This window comes from Chanodichthys erythropterus, chromosome 22 (assembly GCF_024489055.1).
Source record: "Chanodichthys erythropterus isolate Z2021 chromosome 22, ASM2448905v1, whole genome shotgun sequence".
In the NCBI taxonomy this organism is placed as follows: domain Eukaryota; kingdom Metazoa; phylum Chordata; class Actinopteri; order Cypriniformes; family Xenocyprididae; genus Chanodichthys; species Chanodichthys erythropterus.
The window spans coordinates 8,009,235-8,036,819 of record NC_090242.1 but is presented as its reverse complement, the minus strand read 5'-3'; the positions used below and the strand labels follow the sequence as shown (position 1 = coordinate 8,036,819).

The 27,585-nt window shown below is 37.1% G+C and overlaps 1 protein-coding gene across 4 annotated transcripts; it reads left to right on the top strand.

The window, feature by feature from the left end:
• Nucleotides 1–24,701, top strand: LOC137012751 (arf-GAP with Rho-GAP domain, ANK repeat and PH domain-containing protein 1). 4 transcript variants are annotated; one of them, XM_067376176.1, is made up of 23 exons: nucleotides 1–89; nucleotides 2,195–2,292; nucleotides 2,470–2,531; nucleotides 4,612–4,873; nucleotides 4,993–5,106; nucleotides 5,307–5,420; nucleotides 8,105–8,165; nucleotides 8,264–8,384; nucleotides 8,541–8,698; nucleotides 9,532–9,638; nucleotides 9,730–10,015; nucleotides 14,428–14,610; nucleotides 14,699–14,873; nucleotides 15,794–15,838; nucleotides 15,982–16,099; nucleotides 18,009–18,108; nucleotides 18,229–18,421; nucleotides 18,499–18,544; nucleotides 20,966–21,117; nucleotides 21,945–22,154; nucleotides 22,562–22,667; nucleotides 23,197–23,344; nucleotides 23,418–24,701. In XM_067376176.1, the coding sequence occupies exons 1-23, from the start codon at nucleotides 72–74 to the stop codon at nucleotides 23,457–23,459; spliced, it is 2,919 nt and encodes a 972-aa protein (XP_067232277.1). In that variant the 5' UTR covers nucleotides 1–71; the 3' UTR covers nucleotides 23,460–24,701. The 4 variants fall into 4 exon arrangements, with proteins under 4 accessions (XP_067232277.1, XP_067232276.1, XP_067232278.1 ...); XM_067376175.1 differs by having other exon boundaries at nucleotides 4,609–4,873; XM_067376177.1 differs by having other exon boundaries at nucleotides 4,609–4,873; nucleotides 23,387–24,701.
• Nucleotides 24,702–27,585: the final 2,884 nt, after the last annotated feature.

Sequence of the window (27,585 nt, the reverse complement as noted above, 5' to 3'; positions counted from 1 at the left end):
CGCGTGAGTGGAGAAACCGGTAAGACTCAAAACGTCAAGTCACAAACACGCTGTCTGCGTCTGCATTCTTCATGAAGAACATCACGACGGTAAGTCACAGTCTCTCATATACATATGCTATTTATGTTAGTCGATGTTTTATTTCATTAGAACTGTTTTTCGTACACTGAAAAATGTTTACAATCAGTACAATTAGCTGCCAAGATTCATAACAAATATAGCCTACAGTATTTGTAAGGATCCAAGCATGAAAAGTGCTGGGAATATAATAGAGCTGTTTGAACAGATTTTAGTACTAGTCGTCGTCGTAATACTAATAGCTAGTAGTAGAATAACAGAATATGAAATTTCGACATGAAAATCCAGTTGAATTAGACTATTGGTGGCGCTAATAAAATGCATTTAGGTTATATTCTATAAACTAGTTTTAGGTGTCGTGTATAAACAAGTGTTTGAGATCCCATAATATCGCCATGATATTATTTCCGCTTAGGGATTTATACTGTATTTACAAAGAAGATGTCGCTTAAACAGATGGGGGCGCTATAACAGTGACAAACATGACCTGTCATTTTTGTCCTTTGAAGGTACAAGAAATACTGGTAAAAAGAGAATAGTTATTGTTTCATAAATGATTAACTTAAAGACTAAACGGAAGATTTGTGCTTTGACAAATCCTGATAATTGTTGTTTGCAGCTAAATTTTTATTTGTACTGTCTATTAAGGTGCAGTTATCCAAAATTGTTGTGAAAAATACAGTGGTTGACATATTTGACTTTTTTCATTGTTATACCTTGAAAAATTGAAATATGTAACTCAGAAATTCAATAATATTTGCCACTCCCCATCACAAAATATGTAAAATTTATAAATAAAGCTATATAAAATAATGGGGGTAAAAACAGGAGAACGGTTTTCTCTATTTAATAATCATTCAGTATATCCTATCAGGAGTCAGAAAGCTTGTTTGAGATTCAACAGTTTGGAGAAGGGCAATGTTATTAGATCAAGCACTGAGAATTTCATTTGAAATGTTATGTTATGCTATATTTACCATAAAACTTATGCAGACATTGAACAAGTGTGCATATTCAAATGCATGAAGATTAGGACAGAAACATCATGGAGGAAAACTTATATTTGTCAGTTTACTGCAATATATGCATCGACCATGTATGGCTATATATTGATACATATAAAATATTTATAAATGAAGACAAAAATAGCATTACATTCATAAAGTTTTATCCTTTATTATGTATTGCACATACATGTTCCCATATAAATGTGAATGTATTGTACACACATATATACACACATTCACAGAATGAGATACAATCATTGGTTACAACAGACTTCTAGTTCCCAGCATGCTTTGCTTCTGATTGTTAAATGAGAGTAAACGTTAAAATTAAGTGCTATTTCATGTGTTTTGCTCTATATTGATATAGGGGGAGATCTGTTAGTGTTTAAAGTTGTATTATTTTGGAATTTAAAAGGTTTTCTGGTATGTGAGAGTTTGTGTTGAAGAGTAGAGCCTGTGATTGGCTGAACAACATTAAGAATATAATAACTTTATTTAAAAAGTAATGGCTGTGCGCGCTATAGCACAGTGACGGTCTCTTTGGTAGAAACTTTAGTAGATGAAGGTGTGCTTTTGTTAACTAACTTGAAAATATGAAACATTTAAAATGTAAATTATTAAAAATCTAAGAAATGTGTTACATAATCTATTTTTCCATATATGTGGTTATACTGCATGAGTAAATATATCCGCAATGTATACCATGTCTGATCACATATAAATCAATATATTATGAAGTATATTACTGAATATAAAATTACATACACTATGATATATTAGTAAATATTTTATCACATATTTTTCAATATATGAAAAGCGGCAATTCCTTATGTATTATTCAATGTATTGTGATATATTTACACAATATATTTTTCTGTATATTTTCAAATATACTGTAATATATTGATCATTTATATATTTTCTTTCCATAATTGTCCCCTTTGACCTAAAAAGGGTACCTTTTGTAGATGAGTGGAAATAATTCTCTGCTAAATGCGTCATGTTTCTTAACAATTCAAAGCCGGTGAATTCTTGTTCATCTTGATGTTTACATTCTTGACATGTATAACATAGTTACATAAGTTATGCTTTGTACATATTTTCTGCAGATGTCTGTGTCTGATCCGCCTGATATCATACCCGTGCCAAAGCCACGATCGAGATATTTAATTGGCACAAGTGTAAAACAGGCACCATCTAGTGACAGGTGAGCAGATGGTGTTCAGTTATTGTCTGCAAAGTATTGACTTTATCATAAAACAAGCTTACTGTAGGAAGTAGATCTATGCCATTTTTGATACTATAAAGAAAGGCATTTTAAAGAAACAAAGAACTTGAAATTTTTGGAAAGTCAATACACTTACTACACTTGAATATCTTACAGAAATGGTGTTGATCAGTTGCCTTGTCCAGATGTTCAGGGTGATACACAGATAAACTCTGAAGGTAGGCTACTTTTTATTTGGCTTGTTTGCAACAAGATATCAGTAATATGTTTATCCTAGTGTTAGTCATCCTCCATGTTGACCCAGAACACATTACTTAAAATATCAATTATTCCTTAAATTGAAAATGAAAACATGTAAAGTGGGTACAGAAAGTCACCACCCTTTAAAAAATATGAAATAAATTTGTATCCATATAATAGTAAAATGAAAACACAGTCTACTTAACGGTCAAATAATAACCCACAATATTCAAGTAGGTGAAAAAAATCTGAACAAAACGGCTGGAGAATACACATAATGCAAAGATTTAGACAATATTTTCTATCCTAACCTCGCATTTAAACCTACCCATCACAGAAAACGTTCTGCATTTAAAAACAAACAAACAAACAAACAAAAAATTACATTATTTAGTATGATTTATAAGCGTTTTTTCTCATGGGCACGAAAAACATATGGAATACCTGATTCAGTAACACACGTAATAAGTAATTCATGAAGCTCTCTGCTAACGAGCTGATGATCAGAATCAGATGTGTTCAATTAGGATATACAAAAAGCTCAAAGCCCTGGGTCCCCAGGACTGAAAACCACTGCATTGACAATTGTGTTTCAAATGGCTGAATTATGGGTGCGTATCAGTCAGCTGCTGTGTTCAGTAGTCAGGGCACTGATCAGGGAATAAGCCATTTTAAAGGTAGGGTATAGGCAATGTTTTTCATAAACACTTTTTGTTACACTTGTTGAAACTCTCTTTACATCTTGATAGCAATCAATAATAGAAGTGGTCTAAATATTAAAATATATATATATATATATATATTTCTCTGTGGAAGACTCGGGACCAAAAAATGTTGGTCAAATCATTGCATTCTGTCTGGTGTTGTTTTTCCTGATTTTTTTTATTTTTTTATTTTTTATTGTTTAGTCATGAAATTGTACTGTTTATACACTTAAGTGTCTTTTAACTCTATCTACATGTATATGTATTGAGTACACTACACATGCACAATCAATACAATTAAAGCACACTTTTTTCTTTTTCTTTTTTTTTTTTTTACAAGGGTCACTTTGTTTGAAACCCATATTACTTTTTTGGTACACCAATGAAGACAAATGTTGACAATACTCTATTGACTACATTCAGTGTAGCTGACCAGCTATTGTGAAGCACCAAAAAGGATGAAAAAAATAAAAGAAATAAAAATGCCTTTGAAATGTGTGAAAGTCATCAATTTGACTCATCCCATGCAGTAGCTTTGTGAGGAACAGACAGAAATGTCATTATTGTGCTTCAAGATGCATCTGTCAGCACTATTTGCAGCACGAATGAATAACATTTCAGGATTAATGTGCAGCAGTCTTTTATTAATCCAAAATTCAAAAATAACCAAAATACTCAGGTTTCCAATAAATGTCAGATATAAAAAAATGAACAAAACAAAAAATGAAGACAATAACTGACAAGAAATGACTGAAATTGAGGGCTATAAATACACAAGCAAACACTAGGGATTAAAAAAGATAATTAAATAGACACAGGTGCAACACATGAGGGCAAATCAAAAACCATGGCAACAGATGAACTGGGACAAATGAAACATGACTAAACTGAACCAGGAACAGTGCAATAAACACAAAGTCCTACTCAAGCAAAACACAAACCTGGACCAAATGTTACAGAATCTTGTCAGTTCTTGCAAGTCTTGAATATGTAGAAGTAGAAATTTCAAAGCATTAATATCAGTTAATAATAACATCATACAAATCTGTTGTATTGACTTGAGAAGACTTGGAATATGATTCACGGTGATTTTTCTGCTTTCATTTTTTCTTTTGCAACGTGACAGATATGGTTACCATGAACTGTTGTGTAGAAAAGAGCCGTGTGAAAATGGTTGAACATTACTTCTTTTGGCTTTGGAATGATAGAAATGTGTGAGATGACAGAATTTTCATATTTATAATATTTTGGGTCTTTGACACCATGGCTTAAAATTACATCTACTGCTCACAGCCACAAACAAGACAAAGTGTACAAAAGGTGATATGCTGATGATTTTTTTCTCTCTCAGTAGAAACATATATCAAAAATGAGGTTAGTGATGATTCATCTAGTCAGTTGGATTCCACCACTGAACCCCCTGATCTTCAAGCTGTTGAAACCAACTGCAATGAAACGATTCTATGGCCAGAATCACTCGATGTCAGTCCCAGTTCAGTTCCGGCTGCCGAGAGAACTGCTGACTCTACTTCTTCTGATGAGTCCACTGTGACTCTAAACTCCTCAAAATCACATGATGACCTCAGTAAGGATCACCACAACTCTGACAAGACAAGGTAATGTATCATTACTGTTTCCCCCTCAACTGTGTTTTTATTTTGTTTATAAAATGGCATATTTCTTGACAAAACGGTTTTGTCTTTGATTACGTATGTGTATATATTTTTCCTTGTAGTGTCAAAGATGAGTTGATGGATGCTCAAACGGGACTTGTCACCAGTGAAGTGATCCATCAAGTTCCCAAATCCCAGAACCTTCATATCAAACTTGACAAACCCAAGAAACCACGGTACAGTATGATTACTGATTGTCTCATGACTGAATGTCATGTGCCAAGGTCATATTTAACCCCTAATCAAATAAGAAATTATATTTTGACGTTGTGACATTAAGCACATTTCCAACTTCAATGTAAAAATAAACTCAACAAGTTATTAATTGCATAGTTTTTTGCAAGATCTTAAAATATCTTGAATTCTTGGTCTGCAGGGCTGCAACCATTCGTGTGAGCAGGAAGACACAGAGTTTAACAAGGCCACAGCAGAGAACCAGTGAGTGTGCGGTGGCACAATCCAGCTGGCTCGACGTATGGAAGGGACGCAAGTAACTAGCTCTTAGAATCTCTGAAATCACATGAAAAGATACCATAACCAGCTATTCAACAGCTAAATTAAATAATACATTTTATATCAATACTAAATACAAAATATTACTACTAAATAATCAAACATCTTTGCAAAACAAAAAAATAAAACAAAAAAGTACCCTTTTTACAGTGGCTGAGAGAGCTCAACTCGCTCCAACTGAAAAAGAAAAAAAAAAACACAAAAAAATACCAGCAAATTAAGAAAACACATTCATCAGTTTGACAACACATGTGCTGCAAATACTCCGAACGCAAACTAAATACAGAAACAAACTGCATATACTCACAATGCATGCACTGAAAACACTCAAAATGGAAACTAAATACAGAAACACACTAAAAATGATCAAAACGCCACCAAATACAGAAAGGCACTGCAAATACTCGCAATGCAAACTAAATGCGGGAAACGCACTGCAAATACTCGCAACGGAACTAAATGCGGAAACGCACTGCAAATACTCGCAACGGAAACTAAATGCGGAAACGCACTGCAAATACTCGCAACGGAAACTAAATGCGGGAAACGCACTGCAAATACTCGCAACGGAAACTAAATGCGGAAACGCACTGCAAATACTCGCAACGGAAACTAAATGCGGAAACGCACTGCAAATACTCGCAACGGAAACTAAATGCGGAAACGCACTGCAAATACTCGCAACGGAAACTAAATGCGGGAAACGCACTGCAAATACTCGCAACGGAAACTAAATGCGGGAAACGCACTGCAAATATTCGCAACGGAAACTAAATGCGGGAAACGCACTGCAAATACTCGCAACGGAAACTAAATGCGGGAAACGCACTGCAAATACTCGCAACGGAAACTAAATGCGGGAAACGCACTGCAAATACTCGCAACGGAAACTAAATGCGGAAACTCACTGCAAATACTCGCAACGGAAACTAAATGCGGGAAACGCACTGCAAATACTCGCAACGGAAACTAAATGCGGAAACGCACTGCAAATACTCGCAACGGAAACTAAATGCGGGAAACGCACTGCAAATGCTCGCAACGGAAACTAAATGCGGGAAACGCACTGCAAATGCTCGCAACGGAAACTAAATGCGGGAAACGCACTGCAAATGCTCGCAACGGAAACTAAATGCGGAAACGCACTGCAAATGCTCGCAACGGAAACTAAATGCGGAAACGCACTGCAAATATTCGCAACGGAAACTAAATGCGGAAACGCAGTGCAAATACTCGCAATGGAAACTAAATGCGGAAACGTACTGCAAATATTCGCAACGGAAACTAAATGCGGAAACGCACTGCAAATACTCGCAATGGAAACTAAATGCGGGAAACGCACTGCAAATACTCGCAACGGAAACTAAATGCGGAAACGCACTGCAAATATTCGCAACGGAAACTAAATGCGGAAACGCAGTGCAAATACTCGCAATGGAAACTAAATGCGGAAACGCACTGCAAATATTCGCAACGGAAACTAAATGCGGAAACGCACTGCAAATACTCGCAACGGAAACTAAATGCGGAAACGCACTGCAAATGCTCGCAACGGAAACTAAATGCGGAAACGCACTGCAAATATTCGCAACGGAAACTAAATGCGGAAACGCACTGCAAATACTCGCAACGGAAACTAAATGCGGAAACGCACTGCAAATGCTCGCAACGGAAACTAAATGCGGAAACGCACTGCAAATACTCGCAACGGAAACTAAATGCGGGAAACGCACTGCAAATACTCGCAACGGAAACTAAATGCGGAAACGCACTGCAAATACTCGCAACGGAAACTAAATGCGGGAAATGCACTGCAAATACTCGCAACGGAAACTAAATGCAGAAACGCACTGCAAATATTCGCAATGGAAATTAATTACAGAAACGCACTTCAAATACTCACAACACAACCAAATACAGAAACGCACAGCAAATACTCACGATGCAAACTAACTACAGAAACGCACTACAAATACAATGCAAAGTAAATACAGAAATGCATTGCAAATACAATGAAAACTAAATGCAGAAACGCACAGCATATATTTCCAATGCAAACCAAATACAGGAACGCACTGCAAATACATAAATGTTATGACCAGGATGTAAAAAAACAAACAAAAAAAAAATCTCCGCTTTCATGTCATCAACAACACCACTGATGAGTAGACCTTGAACAATAAGCAGTTCCAGTCACAGTCCTTTGAAACATTTCCACTGTGGTCTATGCTATTTGCAGAGTGTTTCTGTATTTGGTTGCATTGTGAGCATTTGCAGCAGACGTGTTGTCAAACTGATGTTTTCTTTAATTTCTGGTGTTTTTCTATTTGCATGTGTTTTCTTAAATTGCAGCGCATTAAGCTCTCTCGGCCACCATACCTTTCACACCAAACACTTTGTGAAAAAGTGTATATTATGCAAACAACTTGTTAATCAGGGGTATCACTGGGCCAATGTTTGAACCTGGTGTGAATAGTTCTATAGAAATTCATTATTTCTATTTAAAATCTTAGTGCTCAACATTCACATTTGTCGTGAAAGTGCTTTTTGGACACCCACTGATTATAAGATAAGAAACAATAAGAGAACCCTAGAAGTGCAAAGAAATGAAATGAATTTTGATTTGTGGTAAATTTACTAAATGGCAACTTTGTTTTGCAGGCACAATGTTCTGTGGACCACTCTAGATGGGAATCTCATGTCACTGTGGAAAAAACGCACAGTGAGTTGTTTCATAATGGCATGATATTTTGATACTGTATAAATAATTTATTGCCACTACCTATTTGTCAATTTAACCACATGTTCAATGTGCTCCAGGATAAGTTCACAGAATATGTGTTTCATGTAACGAGCATCACCAACATTCGGAAGCAGGATCACGGGCACTTCTCCATCTCATTACATAAGAAGCACCTTGAATTCATGGCTCATAGTGAGGGTAAGCTGTATAATAGGGAACTGGAAACTCTGGACATAGTGCAGTGAAACAAAGTCATTTCTTAAATCTGTTTGGTTCACTGTGTTAATATTAGCACTCTGAAGTTTCTGAAGGTCATTACTTTCAGCTCTATCCTGTGAATGTGCTTTGTCGTAGCTGTGCAGGAGGGGTGGTTAGTGTCTCTCTACGCCACTCGTGGGAAGGAACCGGTCACTGCACCCAAACAACACGGGCCTCTGGTCATGAAAGACCCAAGGAAAAAGGTGTACACTGCTATATATGGACACTCCCTTTGGATTTACAGCAGCAAAGAGGTGTGGATAATTGCTTACTAATGTGAACCTTTCCAGAAGAATTCAAGAGATTAGAGTAGAAAACTAAAGTGATCACATCTTTACGCCTGGCATTAACATGCGTTCCATATCTGGATAGTAAAATCCAGATATGAAACCAGATATTGTTTAGTCGGATAGCGTTTACACCCTCATTTCAACGCATCTCCATTGCCGTGGGAAAGACAACCGATCACACTTATAAAATGCAAATCACCACTTACATATTACTTGAGAGTTTGCATAAACTAAAAATTTCTGTGATTTACAAATGATAAAAGCATTGGCAGATCTGTCAAAAATGCTGTCATTTCTTGTGTTTTCTTTTAGTTTTGAGCCTGTTAGTAAATGGAGCGTAATAATACAGATTTCAAGTATAGAAAGTTTTAAAGAAAAAAAAAAAACAAGCACAAAACAAGATTCTGAGTGTAATCTCATTAAATAATTTGAGAAAATATTGGATATTGTTAAATTAATTGGCTGAGCACATAATATCAGTCTTTCAAATGACGTTTATGTTTATTTATGGTGTAACCTCATTACATATTACGGTGTAGCTGAACCTGGATAACAAAACATCATAAACTGATGAAATAATGATTGGAAATCATTTCAAAGGAATTAAACTTTAACCCCAAACTAACTTGTTTAATAGCATGGAGCAACAACTGCCTGGTTAAAAGTGTGTTGAGACTATGAGCAAAGTAAAGACTTTAAAACTTACCTCCATACTGTATGTCAAACCTAAACAAATGACTGTAATTTATAGTTGTTGACAAGTAAAATTTACAAATTGAATTTGTTTGAATTAACAGGACTTCAATATAGGTCTTGGCATGATGTTTGTGTCTATGAATATAGCATCTGTGAAGTCGACAGGGCGTCACAGCTTCAGTCTCATCACTCCGTACAGGACCTTTAAGTGAGTCTCACCTTTTGCAAACAAGAGTAATTTTATATTACCACTTTTCTGTGCTTTACATGCTTTGTTTACTGTTGGGTGGTTTGTTCAGTTTCTCTGCAGACTCTGCTAAGGAGGCGACCATGTGGATGGAGAATCTGAATGACGTGATTCGCAGTGCGCTCTCCTACAGTGAGGTGGCGCATCGACTGTGGTCGAATCCGAGTAATAAAGTTTGCGCTGACTGTGGTGCTGCCAACCCAGAGTGGGCATCGGTGAACCTGCTGGTGGTCATCTGTGAGGCCTGTGCAGGTGCACATCGATCCATGAGCAGTAACAGGTCCAAAGTGCGAGGTCTGAAACTGGATAATAAGGTTTGGACAGAGCCTTTAATTCAGGTGAGTTTTGTCATGCCGCAACAACAAAACGTGTCATCCTGTCAGCATGTTTTGTTTTCTACTTATTTTACAGTGCTCTGAAAAGTTGTGTTTTGCCCATACCTCCATGCAGAAGTCCTTTAAACTGTGTGAAATTGGATTGGCTCCTTGGATTTTTACTAGGTATTTTACGTAGTGCTGGCTCTGTTGAGGTTCCTATTTCCTTTGACGATTGGCTGACTCTAGCACAGTTGGAAGAGTTGTTGGTTTGAAATTGGGATTTTGAAACAGCAACATGTGAATGTTGTTAATAGTCTGGGGCTAGTGTATGAAGGGCATCCAGTTTGTGGAGTTTCTGGTCCAGGGCCAAGTTCTATGCCTTTCTGCCGGTGCACCTGCTTCTGGAAGTTCTACTTCAGCAGGATAGAGTGCACCTCCTGCTGATGGCTCCATTTCACAATATCAAGCTTGGATCTCAGCTCTCATGTCACTTCTGGAGGAACCTCACTGGGAAGTTCTGGTCAGAAAGGACCTGCATTTTTTTGGCTTGGGAAAGGATTTGGTATCCCTGGCCAGAGATGTGAAAATTTTGGGTTTGGCCTCTGAACAGAGCACTTAGATTCAAGCACTTTTCATAATCTTTTAAATTAGCAGACACAATTTAGGCAAGGCAAGGCAATTTTATTTGTATAGCACATTTCATACACAATGGTAATTCAAAGTGTTTTACATAAAAAAGAATAATAAAAATAGAACATTAGGAATAGAAATAACAGTAAAAACAGAGAATTTTGCTATCTGGATGGAAGAGCTAGGAGGTCTCGGAGTTTGTTGTTGTTGTTGTTGTTGTCCATCAGAGTGGATCTAAACGGATCTATCCATCAGAATGGATCTTCCTCACACGACAGGACTGCTACCTGTTAAGGCACTTCAAACTAATAAACACAGTTTCAATCTCCCCTTTTGCCAAAACACCTCAAACTGCACAACACAGCCCTAATCCCCCTTCCGGAGATATCTTGTCTATGCAACGCAGTTCAAATTTCCCCTTTGGAAATTTCCCCCTTTGGAAAGTGTCCTGACTGTAATCCAGAGATATCTTAACCATGCACTACAGCTTAAATTTCCCCATGGTTTGTCCCCTTATCCAATGAACCTTATCCACAAGTTGTTAGTGGTCACAGAACTCATGGTTCGGATCATATCATGGTTATTAAGTCACAGATCGGATCATTTTCCGGATCGGCGAAAAAAAACAAACAATTGGGGGGTGGGGGGTAACTTTGTATTTATTACTTAGCCCACTTTAACTACTCCGATACCACAGCAGAAACTACAAGCCTAACTAATACATTATTAAAGGCAAGTGCTGTACACCAATTACAAGCATAGATAAATACAACCTAAAGTTACAAATAAAGTATAAGGTCTAACTGTAGTATTAATTTTCATTTACAGAAATGTAATAATTAAATATAAAATGACACTGTTCACTGTATAAATTTAATATAGATTAATGTTTGTTAAAGCTGTGTTTTGTTGTTTGATTTAAATGACAGACGACAGCAGGTATTTATAGGTTGCTGTCACTTTAAGAGTAAGACCCCATGCACGCACACATCCGATATACACATCCGAATTCTCACCTCGTTCAATTAAGACATAACCGAATGTGTTTGAGAATACTTGCCGAGAGGGGTATTTTGACTGACATAATGCATGTATGTGTCCATCTAAGTGCATTGAGGACGCAAAAGAGAAATTAATCTGGAGTTTGCGAACTATCTGAAACGCCCACCTCTCTCTTTGTGTGTGCGCGTGAGCCTTGTATGTGTGTTTGTGAGCACCGACAACAGCATGGTGTGCGATACCAAATTAAATCCTCTTTTGCCTCTTCTAGTGCTGGAATGGTTTTATATCTATTTAATATGTAAACTAGTAAGACAAAACACGTGCAAATGCTAACCTTTTACTCTATTGAAGTTAAACTTGCAATTGATCTGCGAATCACATGCGTGCCAGACCGTGGGGCTTTGTCTGTACAGATCACGGATCAACAATGATCCGTTTAACCACTACAAGGTGTTACTATGATCTTTTTTGCAGCTTAATGAAGTCAGCACAATGTAGTTCCTGTTCACTGTGCTGTAAGTTCAGTGCTTGTATTTCTGCAAGAATGTTTTTCTGCAGGTTCTTTGGGAAGGCATTCCATGATTTCTAGATTTATGCATGGAGTGAGACAGTTGAAACCTTTCCACCCTGGTATGCATTCCTTCTTGGGACTTGTCCGTGGTTTTGAAGGCTTTGACAGGTCCTCGTTGGTGCCTCAGATGAGATTCTGACTCGTAAATTGGTCTTGCTTTGGATTTGTCTTCTCTTAAAACGATCACTTTCAATTAGTCCTGCTTGTCTGAATTTCGATCCTGGCATGGTCAAAGCCTTGCTTAGGTCAAGGTTTGGTTATCTTCCCAAGTGTGCTTCGATTTCGATCTTAGGTTATTGTGCTGCAGTGTGTTGCAGGAAAGTCTTTTTAATAAATCTGAAAATATGATGAACTGTTTGTTTGTTTTGGTGGACATAGCAGGGGTTCTGTGGCTTCTAAGCAAAGGATGCCACATTGAATCTTGAAGGCCTGTAAGGCACGTAGGCTTACTTCCCCTCTTTGACTTTATCCACTTTCAACTAGAGGTGTTGCTTCCTCTATGGCTTTGACTAGAGGTATGTCTCTGGAGGATGTGTGTGTGTGTTGTCGCAGACTGGGTCTCTCCTCGCACTTCTATAAAGTTTTATAATGTTGATGTTCCCAGGTTTTAGCTGTTTCAATCAAATTTTATCCTTGTCAGTCTGTGCTGTCTGTTTCACAGGCTGTTAAATGAATGGCCTCTTCGTAGTATGGTGTCAGATACTGACACAGCATTAAGTAAGCCTATGAAAGGGAATGTATCGACTACCTTGGTTCCCTGCATAGGGAACAAGACACAGTGTGGCCAGCCATACTCCTCAGTTCCTCTATGCTTCGTTTGTGGGAAACTCTGAATTGTGATGGCATGATTGCTCCTTTATGAAGCATCAGTGACTCAATGCTTATGTCATCTGCCATTGAGATGGCATGATTCTACACAGACTTTAGACAATTGTCACATCAAAAGGTGTGCCACGCCAGTTTCTCGTTCACTATTCAGGGATTAAAGCTTTCATATGTATCCAATATGTTTTGTCAGAACAGTGTGATACCCCGTCACCATGGGTTGCCTTTGGTTGGCTGTTGTTTTCACTGTCTGAACGTCTTCATTAGGAATTAGTCAGGTTATGTCTAAGAAATGACATGCTATAATCTGATGGTTAGCTTTGGTCTGTTTGTGAATAACCCTTAAGGCATCTTGTGCTCTGCTCTTGGGTTGAATTTGGTGGGATAGCTCGATTGGAGCAGACTGTCAAACCTTCTTTTCTCAGTAGCTCTTTTGATTTTTGACATTATGGACGATTGAGGTTTATATAAGGTGTGGCCTTTTTCTTTAATGACCTTCTACTAATTTGCACTTGATTCTAGCATATGTAATTAATTTAACAATCTTGAAGCTCGTAGTAGGTCTGTCTAGCAAGGTTCCTATGCTGTTTTTAAAAATCTGTAAATTCAGATTGATTGGTATACTTGTTCCCTAGTCGGCTCAGTGGCGAAAAGTTTCCCAATCAGAGACTGTCCTCCAAAAAAAAAAAAAAACGACCCTATAGATCATTTTTCAAGCACCATATATTTATGTTTTAAAGTCATGCGCCCTCTAGCTGGCGTAAAAATAATGACAGTTTCATGTTACGTCTGTCATCATGAAATGACGTATGACCGTTGTTACCAATCAAAATGTCTGTTCATTTAAATGCAATGTGTGGAGTTTGTACACTATTTCTCCTATTTCCTTTTAGCAAAAAAAAAATAAAAAATAAAAATAAATAAAAATAAACGACTACACCCACTCCATCCCTAAACCCACCCTTAGTGATTTATAGTGCATATGGTCTTTATGAGCACATTTGTTCCCTGGGATTGAACCCACGATCGCATGATCAAATGATCACATGGTTGCATATTGTTATTGCAATGCTCTACCAATTGACCATATTTCAAGAGGAGCGCAATTTTAGCAAATGCTCATATGGGTCATATTTTATGAATTAAGTGTCCTGTTGTCGATAGGGGCGCCACTTTAGTAAACGCTCCTATGGGTCGTATTTCGGGGAAGTGACAAATGACCTATATGGTCATATGGGTTGGAGAACATGTTGCCCAATCAACCTGAATTTATGTCCAAGTAATTTTATTTTTTACTAATGTTCAAAATAAAAAAATTTTTAACAATGACATAAAAAAAGTGTTTTATGGTGTCATAGGTGTTTAATATTCTTTTAACAACAGATGCAAATGTTTTGTTTTTCAGTTGTTTGTGCTGTATGGCAATAAAGCTGCCAAGAGTGTGTGGGCTCACAACATCCCTCCAGCGGAGCAGATCAGACCTGATGTCTCACCAGATCAGAGGGCGGAATTTATTCTAGCCAAATACCGCAAAGGACTTTACCACAAAGCTCACCCGCTCGCCGCAAGCCAAAAACTGCTTGACCAGGTCTGGAAGTGAAAAAAGCACCCTGCCATCTTTTTGGTTTTAGACCTATCCCATGTTGATCACTGCATTATGTTCTGGTGCCCTTCAGAGGTTGCGTGAGGTGGTGTGTGGTCCTAATGTGGAAGAGACTCTTTCTCTGCTGTGTTCCGGGGCAAGAGTTTCGTGCAGCACCACAGATCCAGAGCTTCACTCCGCCATCAGCGTGGCAGAGAGTTATGGACAGGCACTACAGACAGAACTACTCCGACATAATGAGTTTGTGGGTTAGTTGAGTCCTGATGAGGGCAAATTAAATTCCTAGTGTATCAGCAAGTGTTTATTTACCATCTAACAGTTTTCCATGGCACATTTTAACCCTCTTTTTAAGTCTATTTTAAAACCATTCAGATCATTTGCATTGTGACATTATTTCATGACAATTAAGTACAACATTTATGTCCTAATAAACAGGAGCAAAACTAATTCTAAAATGTAAAAAAAAAAGATCTTTCATAAAATTCAAATAATTGAGAGAAAAAAGTTATTGTATATGTCATCTCATTTCATCTCATAGGGGGTGGGGTTAAATATAGGGGGTGGGGTTAAATAAGCTCGTCTTCTTCCCACTCCTTTTCGAGCTATATTATATATAAACTGTGAACATCTCTGAAATATATTATAGATACTATTATTTCAATTATTTTCTTTTGTTGTTGTTTTGTTTTTTTTTTTGTTTTTTTTTCCTTTACCCAATGTGGGTATAATGTATAATACTGTACAATATATTCATCTTTCTGTGTACAATACTTTATTTCGAGCCATAGAAATAAAAATAATCAATCAATCAAAAAAAAAAAAAAAATTATATACCGTGAAACAGGGAGTCATGATTTAGCACTTAAATGTTTCAATTCGCTCAGCTTAAAAAAATAAATAATGGTGATATTCATTTATTTAGAATATTACTGTTCAGAATCTCTAGGGGTGCTAATAATGGTGCTGTTCCTTAAAAATATTGTCACAATACAAAACTGATCCTTAGAATCTTTGCAAAATATACATTTTTGTCTTGATCTTGAATTGTAATCTGAACATGTTTTATTCAACTAACTCTTTTGTTCATTATCTAACGTAAGTGTAATTTTCTCATATTTTTTTTCTATGAATTGAAGATGTTTTTAATTCATGTTGCTCTGTTTTAAAGAGGCACCAGACTTTGAGCAAACAAGACATTTAGAGGAACAGATGGGTAAGAATGCAGTACATTTCTAGATTTTTTTATTTTTGTATTGAGAGCAGAATCAATGCAGAATCAGTATATCAAGCTACTTTGATTAAAATAATGGCGCTGCTACATAATTTGTGTTTTTTCTCTCATTTTCGACTGTGTAGAAGAACTCCATGGAAAGCTGGATGAGGAACGTTTCTTATTCTCTCAGGGGAATGAGTCTGCTGCCTGTGATGTGCTGGATTTAACAGAGGTCATCTCGGTGTTTGACTGCTCTGCAGGGTAAGCTCATATTTGTTAGTGTTAAACAAATATTTACTGTCTACAAGTTAGGACAGCATTAATTAAGTTGTGCTTGATAGCCGTGCATTACAGATATCATCATATGAATAAACTTGTGTTTAGACACATTGTGTATTTTAGGGCCTTTAATTTAATGTGTAAATTTACTTTATAAAAAAAACTCAATGTGGATGTAACTTGTAGATAAGCAAGCACAAATCTGAATAGAGTTAAAGTTCTTTTAATAAACAAGGAGAATACTCATGAGAAAACCAACAAGGAAACTACATATCAACATAAACATGACTCAAAGAACTGAAAGGAACTAAGGCCTTAAATACACAGATTGAGGTGATTAACTGGAAAAGAAACAGGTCCGTGATAAATTAGAAACCATGGAAACTAATAATGACCACGAAACACAGGCAAATCAGGATCAGGGAAAATGAAACCAAAACTCAATGAAACTAAACATACTCCGGGGCTTATGAGGAGGACGAGGGGCTAGCGAAGGGTAAGACACAGGAGGGTGTGACTGTGGGAGAAACCTGGGCAGTGGTGGGAGGAGCCAGGTGGGACCCCAGAGCACAGCCAGGACAAAGCCCCACAGAAGAGTCAAGGGAGGGACGAGCCATGGTGGAGACTTGGCAGGTGGAACCAGGGAGATGACAAACTGAGACTGAGCCGATGGAGGTGGAGACCCAGGGGGAGTCGAAGAGCCAATGAGACCAAGCGACACAGATGGATCTGGAGGCCGAGGAGAAGCATTGTCGAGCGTCAAAGGTGAAGCCAGGGTGCCATAGGACTGAGGTGGAGCCAGTGGGACTGAGGACCAAGGCCGAGCCAGAGGGAAGGTAGAGCCTGATGGAGCCAAAGGGTTGGAGTGACAAAGCGCAGCTGAATGCCCGGAAGTCCGTGGCCCAGGCAGAGCGATGACTGACCAAGGCAGAGCTGGAGGGATGAGGGAGCCCGGCGGACTCATAAGGACAATGCCTCTAGGTGGAGCCGAGGGAGGGAGAAGCCAAGGTTGAGCTGGCTGGTTGATGAGCCGAATTGGAGTGACGGGCTTGGCAGCTGGAAGTGGAGCCAGGGAATCCCCTTGCCAAGGTGGAGATGGAGACCGGAAGACCCAAGGCAGATCCACACAGCAAAGTGGAGTCAACAGAATGGGGGGCCAAGGGACTATAGGGAACCAGCAGAGGTGGGGCCAAAGGGCTAGCTTCTTGGGTAAAGGAGGTGGGAGAGGGAGGCTGGGTGGGACCATCGGAGACACAGGAGACTTGGAGCTGGATGGGACCAGCGGAGATGCAGGAGACTTAGAGCTGGGTGGGACCAGCAGAGACGAAGGAGACTTGGAGCTGGGCAGGACCAAGGGGATGGGAGACTCGGGGAAATATCCTCTTCCTCATAATTTATCTGTATAAAAGCATGGGAGGCTGCTGGCTGGGCTCTGGGTCTGGAGTGGGGCTGGTGATGTCCTCAGCGGGGAAGATGGTGAACGGAGACCTGCAATTCACCAACACCCACTCCACAAATGTGGCAAAATTCCACCGATGACCATCACTGGGCATTCATGCCTTGGATCACTCGTATAGTACTTGTATAGTAGAGGCTGGAATAGCAAAAGACCATATAATAATTAAGAGATAATGCACGGCTAGCTGTGCATTAAACTATTTGAATGCCGATTCACAGCTAATTCTAATATTCAGAACAACAGCCCACTTACTTGGATTATATTGCTTAAATATACAGTTATATTTTGCTGGTAATGAATTGTTAATAACCCAGATTCATTATTTGGAGTCTCTCTTACATATATTTTGTTGTGCAGAAAATTCTTTTTATTCTGTGGAAAAGAGTAATTTGTGAAATTCAAATTTATTAACACTTACCATTCCGTTTATAGGCAAACCCATGCGTTTGAGGTGTTAACTTTGACGGACAGACTGACTTGCTCCGCAGATGAACGAAACACCCTCCTTGGTCACATGTTGCATATCATGAAGGTAATGTGGTTAACAACCTCAAACAACATTTCTTTCCTAGTAGATACTTATTAGCCTTTTTTGCTAGTAAATATGTAAATACCAGTACAGCAGTGACTGAAGAGAATGTCCTGTGTATAGGTTGTGCTTGCGGATGTAGTGGCGGATGACGATCTGGTGGGAGTTTGTGCCGTGTCCAGAGCGTCTATACGGGAGGGTGCTGATCTGCAGTGTGCTGAAGTGTGGTGCACCCTTCAGGAAGGAGAGATGACCATACACACAAAGGAGCACAGCTCCAGAGACACAGTGTTTCTGGGCGCTCAAACACGTTGCCGTAAGTATCACACCTCCCATCAGTTTATCAACTACTGTCATAATAAAGTCATTAAAATAATGTTTCTTTTTTTGTAGATCTGCAGCACTCAGATAACTCCATCCTGCTGGAGTTTGCTGAAAGGTCAGTGTCTCTGACAGGCATTTGTGCACTCATGGACTGTGTCTTAAAGGGATAGTTCACCCAAAAATGAATATTTGATGTTTATCTGCTTACTCCCAGGACATCCAAGATGTAGGTGACTTTGTTTCTTTAGTAGAACACAAATTATGATTTTTAACTCCAACCATTGCCGTCTGTCAGTCGTATGATGCATGTCAATGGGAACTCCATCTATAAGAGTCAAAAAAACATGCACAGACAAATCCATATTAAACCCTGCGGCTCGTGATGTCCTAAGACACGAAATGATCATTTTGTGCGAGAAACCAAACAGTATTTATATAATTTTTTACCTCTAATACACCACTATGTCCAACTGCCCTGCACATCCGGTGTGTGAGGTCTGAAAACGCGTTCTGATGACGGAAGTGATCTATCGGGCTTATACTTCAATGAGTGTGAGGGATCACTTCAGTTGTCAGAGCGCATTCAGATCTCACCAACCGGGTGCTAAAGGGAGTTGGACATAGCGGTGTATTAGAGGTAAAAAATGATATAAATACTGTTCAGTTTCTCGCACAAACCGATCGTTTCGTGTCTTAGGACATCAGTGTGTTGTCACGAGCCGCAGGGTTTTATTTGGATTATAGATGGAGTTCCCATTGACATGCATCATACGACTGACAGACGGCAACGGTTGTAGTTAAAAATCATCATTTGTGTTCTACTGAAGAAACAAAGTCACCTACACCTTAAATGCCTTGGGGGTAAGCAGATAAACATCAGATTTTCATTTTTGGGTGAACTATCCCTTTAAGACCTATCGTAGACACCAGTAGCACCCCTGCCTGTACACTAAGTATACACACTGCATACCCTGACATCACCAGCTTTTCGGCTAAAAAAAAGCAATGGTCAAAGATGATAGTCTAGCACATGTTGATATAGAAAAACAATTTAAAAGAAGCAATTTAACGCAAGAACAAAACCTAAAATCATATAGCCTTCTGTTGAACAGTACCTGTTCCAGCCTCTAGGTGTCTGCAGGTTTCAGCAAAGACCTGATGTCCTGATGACTAACTTACGTACTTTATTACTTTGTCCAGTTTACATTAGATCAAAGGTTTAAGGTGGCTAAATGTAAACAAATATCTTTTGTTGTTGTTCTACCATGGATGAGAATCCTGCAGGCGGCCCTGACAGGGCAGGCACATGCAAATTTTGGTAGCACTTTATTTTACAGTCCTGTTCCCCATGTACATACTATTTATTTATTATAGTAAATGCAATAACTGGGTAATAACAAGGTACTAAACCTGAACCTACCCTTAAACCTAACCTTAACACATGCAGTTACCTTATATTACTTTCTTAGTTAAGTACACGTAAGTCCACATACTGTAAAATAAAATGCAACCCAAATTTAGTTTTTGATCATAACAGGCGTGTGAACCAGTGTTATTATTCTACACAAAAACTTATATAATTTTATGAAGATAATAAAGATGAAAACTAATTAATTTGTTTATTTTTGGTAAATAAAATTCAAACTTGAGTTTGCAAAAAAGGGAAAATAAATTCAAATTATTATTGTGCACTTCAATACTACAAAAAAAAAAAAAAAAAAAAAGAATAACTGAGAAAATGACTTCAGTTGTTTCCAATCAATGGAGGAAAATCTCTTAATGTAACAAGTCAGCTTTGGGATTTCATTCACAATGCGAGTAAACTATAAATATGATAAGTTCACTTAAAGAAAACTTAGTATACTTCAGAATAAAAAGTGTTAGTACATAAAATGTACTTTCATAAATTAGAAAGTGGGCTAGAAGTACGGCTGGCTAGTAAAATAACAGTATACCTAAAAGTTATAGTTTATATTATAGTTTACAGTATAGTTGCAATAGAAAAAGAGTCTACTACTGTTACACTTACACTTTAATAAACTAGAAATTGTGCAGTTGAATCAAGATATACTGAAATGGTACACTTATAAGTATACTATACTTGTAAATTGATTTTATTATACTTACTACATAGTACATACTACTTAGTAGCTTATACTTGGAAAATATACATGAACTTGATATATACATGAGTCAATTAATAAAACAAACTTTTGTGAGGGTAATTACAAAGTAAACAACTCGCCCGTTCATGAAGCCCTGCATTCTTTTGTGGCAGAGCCGAAATTAACCTGAAAGGACTTGATCATTATTTTGATCATTGAGGATCTGTAAGGGAATTTTTAGAGAGCTTGATGAAATTAAAAGTACATCTTTGTGTCTGTGACCATTATGACACCGGCTGTGTTTAATGCATAACAATTCTACAAGAAGGTGACTTTTAAAATGAACAGCTGAACATTTGGCCATTATATTGTGCGTATAGGATTTCTGGGTTTGATGTATATCTGTATACCTCACAGTCTGTTTCCTGCAGGACGTTACATATGCAGTTTGAGCTGGAGCACAGCTGTCTGAAGTGGTATGAGCTCGTGCAGAGAGCGGTGTGCTCGACGACGGACGGACCGCAGCGGTTAGGCTCTGTGCCATGTTCTATAGACAGGTGTATATCTCACATCACACAATACGGTGAGTGACTGCCTGGAGTTATACAGGTTTTGAGTTTCAAGATGAAAAAATGCAAATGTAAATAAAGGTGCGAGAACAGCATGGAATGCATGCAGCTTCAGTTTGGCTATATATAGTAAAACCTCAGGTGCCTTATAGAGACAGAGCGCATTTAGGACACGCCCGCACCAAAGGGGAAAACAATCCAGCCGTCTCCATTGACTTTGTTTTTGACTTTCACTTCCTAAATGATCTTATGAACCACTGACAACTCCTAAATAACTGTTTTTTTAAATAATGTAATACTAAATTTAGAAATTATAAATTTATTATTAATAAAGTATGAAAATACAATTATTAAACTCATTATAGATATGCTTATAAATCAAGAATAAAGCATTTATAGCTGTATTTATAAATGCTTACTAATGTCTATTAATGTTTTATAAATTATGAATTGACTATTTACTAATGCTTAACTAATGCTTCATAGTGTGAGTTATTATAAAGTGTTACCACTTAATAAGCACTATTTTTAAAAGTATTATTAAATGAACTTCAAGGGATTGCATGACAAAAATATTTAGGACACACATTTAAACATTAAGTAAATTCATTAATTGAAATCTTTCCTCTAGATAGAAGGTCAGAATATATGGTAGCAGATGAATATAGGTGGTACTATATTGTGTGTTTTAGCCTGGCTGTTATGCTGGATTGACCAATCAGCATCCAGGACCACATTTTTGAAACCTGAAATATATCCTGAAAGGTTTAATTTAATGAAAGTTATCTTTCAAAGCCAGATTTTTAACCAATTGTAAAAGGAGATGTTTTGTTTGTGTCAGGGTTGAAGGTGGAGGGTTTGTATCGGCGCTGTGGTATCACTCCTCATATCAGTAAGCTGGTCGATGCCCTGCGTGTTTCTCCAAAAGGAACTGTTCTGGAAACAGATGAGCTCTCCATCCTAGATGTTTCAGGAGCACTAAAACAGATCCTACGGCAGGATGTTGAGCTCATACCGCAAACACACAAACCGCACTGGCTGAAAGCTGCAGGTACGTCTGTTCTCAGCTGTCATTATCCTCATCCTAACAAACACAGCTTTCACAATGGACATCAATGTAAAGAAGCTCTACAGGAAGCAATAATGTCTTTATTCAGCTCACGTCAGTGTTGATTCAATTCAGCTGGTCAATTATGAAATGAATTTGATTCAGCTATAAATTAGCTCTACAGAAGACTCTCTATATATAAAATATATGTGTGTGTATGTGTATTCGTTTTATAATCTTATAAGATTTTTTTTCTTTTGAACTATTGGACTTTAAGGTTAGATTTTTGTGTATATTTTAAATGAAAGACTAAGGTGAAATTGCAAACACAAATTTTCAGTTTTGCTCATATTTGTGGAGCCCACTGTTAAGAGTATATAAATAAATATGTATTATGTATTGATCCCCAGCTCTGTCAGATGAAGTACGCAGACTGCAGACGTACCGCAAACTGCTTAAACAGCTTCCTCCTGACAGCCATGCAACACTGGCAGCTCTGTGTGGACACCTACACATGTATGATATCAATTTACAGTTATAAATCCAAATATAGAGTTATCAATTCTGGACATGTAGTTGTAAATGTAAACATACATTTATAAATCTGAATATATGAATATAAGTTTGAATGTCCAAAACTTACTTTGGGCATTTTGTTTAACAGACATGTTTTCTATTTGTTCATTAAAACATTAATTATGCTTCATTTATATATTCATTTCATTTTTTGATAAAATGCTTTCAACTTTTTTTGGTGACGAAGCAAAAATCTGGTTGATAACTTTGTCATCAATCTGAAGATGTGAAGAAAGCAAAACCTAGGAGAGACCTTAAAACTTTTGAAACTATATGTAACAATATGATTAACTACACCCGTGTCCACTTAAGAGGAACTGATATCATACTTTGCTAAAATGAGGTTGATGGAAAGATTTAGCACCATTTGATTAGAGAGGATGAAGTATCAGTGACTTTCATACATTGTAAGTGTATTTTTTCGACTATATAGCGTTCTCATGAATCATACGTCTATATCTGTTCTCAGGGTGCAGACGCACAGTCAGGTGAACCGCATGACGGCTCATAATCTGGCAGTGATATTTGTGGTCACCCTGTTCCAGGAACTCGCCATGAACACAAGCGTCGTACAACTCACCAGAGAGCTGATCGTGCGCCACATGGAGATCTTCACGGTGAGCGCGCACACACGATAGAGCATCTCATTGTTTCATTAGAAATGAGTGTGTCATCTGACATTGTGTGCAGGACCACATGGAGACAGATGGAGAATTCATCACAGTGTTGTGAAGAGCCGGTTCTCCTTGCGTTCTCATAGATGGAGCTCAATTCATTATGGGAGTCTGATTCAGAGAGTGTATTATGCTTTATTGTAACGCAGAATTAGATGACAATGCATTTGTAGTAGTTAATAAATGTGCTCAAAAAAAAGTCACAAGGTGTGTTTGTTTCCAGACGGGCAGAACCCTTAGATATACACAGAGATTTGTCTACATGAATGTTGGGAATAAAGTGATGGGATGGGATAAGGATTTAGTTACTCTTGCCTCACAGTTTTTAACGCTGCATCTAGTTCTTAAACCCAGGCAGCAACATAGTGTGGCCCAGATCCGGCCCACATCTGGTACGTGGATTACACTATGTTGCTGTATGGGTTTAAGAACTAGATGTATTTTTTTTATGAAAATAAACCAAAACAAAAACAACACAAATTGACAACTCATTTACAGTTTACACATGAAGGACAGTCATGAAACATGGTTCAAAGCAAAAATGATGCAAATTGTGGAATTCATCATTGTGGTAAATAAATGGTTGGATAATCTACAGGAAGAATGTGATTGTGCTGCCAACCCAATGATTGCGTTTTAAATGTGGAATTGCACTTAATGCCACAAAAGTAGCTGCCACAGTTCATGCTCCACCAAATCGAATGCCTCGGTGCCTCGCATTAGGCTTGAAGTGGAAAAAGCCACTCTTTTCGCTCAGACAGAGTCTTTAAAAGCTAAGCATGATATTGAGAAACAGTTGGACGTTACAGATGGATATTGATGCAAAAATTGCAACCACACAAAATAATCTTCCAGATGATTCGTTCAAACATAACTCCATACAAAACTCATCTCAACACTGAAGATCCCAAATCAACACGCATGACCCAAAATTAGAGAATCTGCCATTTGTGGCTCCATTCAGTCTACAAACCAAAACAATTCTAAACTGACTTATCAAACATAGAATCAACTGCACAATTCTATATGTCTACACATTATACATGTAACTAGTTATGCTTGGAACACTCACAATTCATGTAATTGTTATAACTATAGAATGGTTGATTGAAAGTGTGCCTTGCTTGGAATGAATGTAAATCTCTGATCATAACTTACATTTTTTGCTTGAATGAATTCTGTGTAAAATGTATCATCATTTTTAGAGAAATCATGTCTAAACTGTACTCTCTGTATTTCCTGCTGAGAGCAGGAAAGTTAGTCCAGGATTTGTTCACTTTCAAATAAAAATGTCCTGATAATTTACTCACCCCCATGTCATCCAAGATGTTCATGTCTTTCTTTTTTTTTTCAGTTGAAAAGAAATTAAGGTTTTTGATGAAAACATTATTCTCCTTATAGTTGACTTCAATAGACCCCAAACGGTTGAAGGTCAAAATTAGTTTCAGCGCAGTTGAATGCTAGTCTTGTTTATATTTTTAAAGAGAAGTGTCTTGTGTTATGTGCTTACACTCTAAAAAATGCTGGGTTAAAAACAACCCAAGTTGGGTTGAAAATGGACAAACCCAGCAATTGGGTTGTTTTAACCCAGCGGTTGGGTTAAATGTTTGCCCAACCTGCTGGGTAGTTTTATTTAAACCAATTATTATTTAAAAATTGCTATATGGCTAGCTTAAAATAGTTGGGAAATTAAAAACCAGATGCAATTAGAGGCAACAACAATAGACAAAAGGTGAATGTTTATTAATAAGCTTTAATATTTTTATAAATATATATGAATATAAATTTAAAAGCTTAATAGTTTATTAATATAAATGTATTAATAAGCAATTTAATAAATGTTTATTGTTTAATAATTATTCATTGAACATTAATAAATGTTCATTTCCAACATACTTTGGGTTAATTTTAATTAAGCAATACAGTAATTTTTAAAAAATAGTTGAGTTAAATAAAACTACCCAGCAGGTTGGGCAAACATTTAACCCAATCACTGGGTTAAAACAACCCAATTGCTGGGTTTGTCCATTTTCAACCCAACTTGGGTTGATTTTAACCCAGCATTTTTTAGAGTGTACAAATGTAATGTCTTAAACTGCAATTCAGTTTGTTTACCAAAGCTTTTAAACATTGTGTAGAGGAGAAAACAAATAACAAAGGTGATTGCTTGTATTTTATTGAATGATACACAAGAGGGCGGCCAAGAGAAATTGTTCGAAGCTATAAGAAAATGGCACCTAAAAGAGGTTCTGATACAGCTAAAGCTATGCCTAAACAGCGCTTTGGAGAAGATTATTTTATGCATTCTTTTTTACATTGGTGATGCAATGGGATGGCAGATCTACATTAGGCCTACATGCAAGAACTGGACAAAGTGGAGAACAGCTTCATGTGATATCATGGAAAGACGGGCGAAGAGCCAAATTTAGTGCCCAGGTGAAAAAAAAGAACACCTCTATAATGTACTTAAAGTGCTCTATTTTTGCGCACTAATTTTATACTTAATATACTAAAAAATCTTCTTTAGTAGTTCTTAAGATCATCTAAGTGTACTCAACTGTGCTATTTTGAGACAGCATTAAATATTAACTAAAATGTGCTTTTAATGTACTATTTGTATTTAAAAATTATATTTAGTTACCACTTGTAGTACACTATGGGTTTGAATGTACTGTAAGTAGTATCTAAATACATTTTCTAACAGAGATAGTATATTAAAAGCACATTTTAGTTCATATTTCATGATGTCTCAAAATAGCACAGTTGAGTACACTTAGATGATCTGAAGTACTAAAGAAGATTTTTTAGTATATTATGTATAAAATTAGTGCACAAAAATAGAGCACTTTAAGTATATGATAGAAGTGTACTTTTTTTCACCTGGCTGATGTTGTCAACTTCATTGAATACCAAGATAAAATCACTTCAGATCCAATATTTTGGTCCATTAAAAATGTAGAGATGAGAAAAACTGGTAGCAAAACTATCCCCTTTTAACTTTGACTGAAATTCTCAAAACAAATGCTGAACATCCAGTCAGTCAATTCAAGAGTAACTCCACCACTGGTTTGTTTAGTTCACAAAGTCATTTTTTAGAGCAATATAAAGAGTTTTAAAAGAATCATAGGGAAAAGATCAACTTTATAAGAAAAAAGATGTGTTTTAGTTGCTTACATGTTAGACACAGGAGCAAAGAGTGTAAAAGGTGCAAAGTGTGCAGAAGCATCCCAGTGTTCTTCACATTCATTTCAAAGAGCTCAAAGCTGATAAAGCTGTCAACACAAACAGTATGCAGGACCAACTATCAACAACACACTTGTATCTGCCCAAACATGTGGTTCAACTTTACAGATGTTGTTTATGCACAAAAAGCAACATTGCACACTAACTAAAGTAAAAAAAAAAAAAATGAATTTATAATCAACCACCCCTTTAAAGGCACAGTATGTAATTTTTGTTGCTACAGGTGGCTTATTCCAAACAATAGCAAAGCCATGGCTTGATGTTGCTGTGAAGGAGTGTGGAATGATGGGAGTTGTTCACCTCCACTGCTGATGGAAATCAATCCGACGATCATGTTCATGGATGAGGTAATGAAATTAAGTCGCAAATAAATCAATTTTTATAGCCGTTACATTTAAACACATGATTGTATTTCATTGTAATGGATTGGCCACAAGTAACGTAATATTTAATGCTAAATTACATACATGTCACTTTATTTGTTGGATTAAATGGTCGAGTAACGCAGCACAGTTTTACCACTTCCGCATTTTTTCATTAAACTCACTGTGTTGCCATGATTTCTATGACAGTAAAAGGGGAAATTGAAGATAACACAGACATGTGACAGTGACAATAAGGAGGGATGTTACACTGCTGTGAATTTCTCTAGATTTAAACATTGCTGGAAACATTTGAGAAAATGCAAATACCCATGTCAACAAAATGTATAACACTTTGCTATGGTGTTTAGATATTTTAAAAAAATAGAGCTCAACTTGTTTTGAAACTGCAACATTCCCTGTATAGTCCATTCTGAGAATTGTTTCTAAACATCAAAAATGTTACAAATGTATTGCTGAAACACATTACACAGACTGTGAACTATGAGTACTGAATTGTGGAGTTAGACCGTTAAACAGTTTTTCACGAATTCTGTGTTCAGGATTTTTTTTTATTGG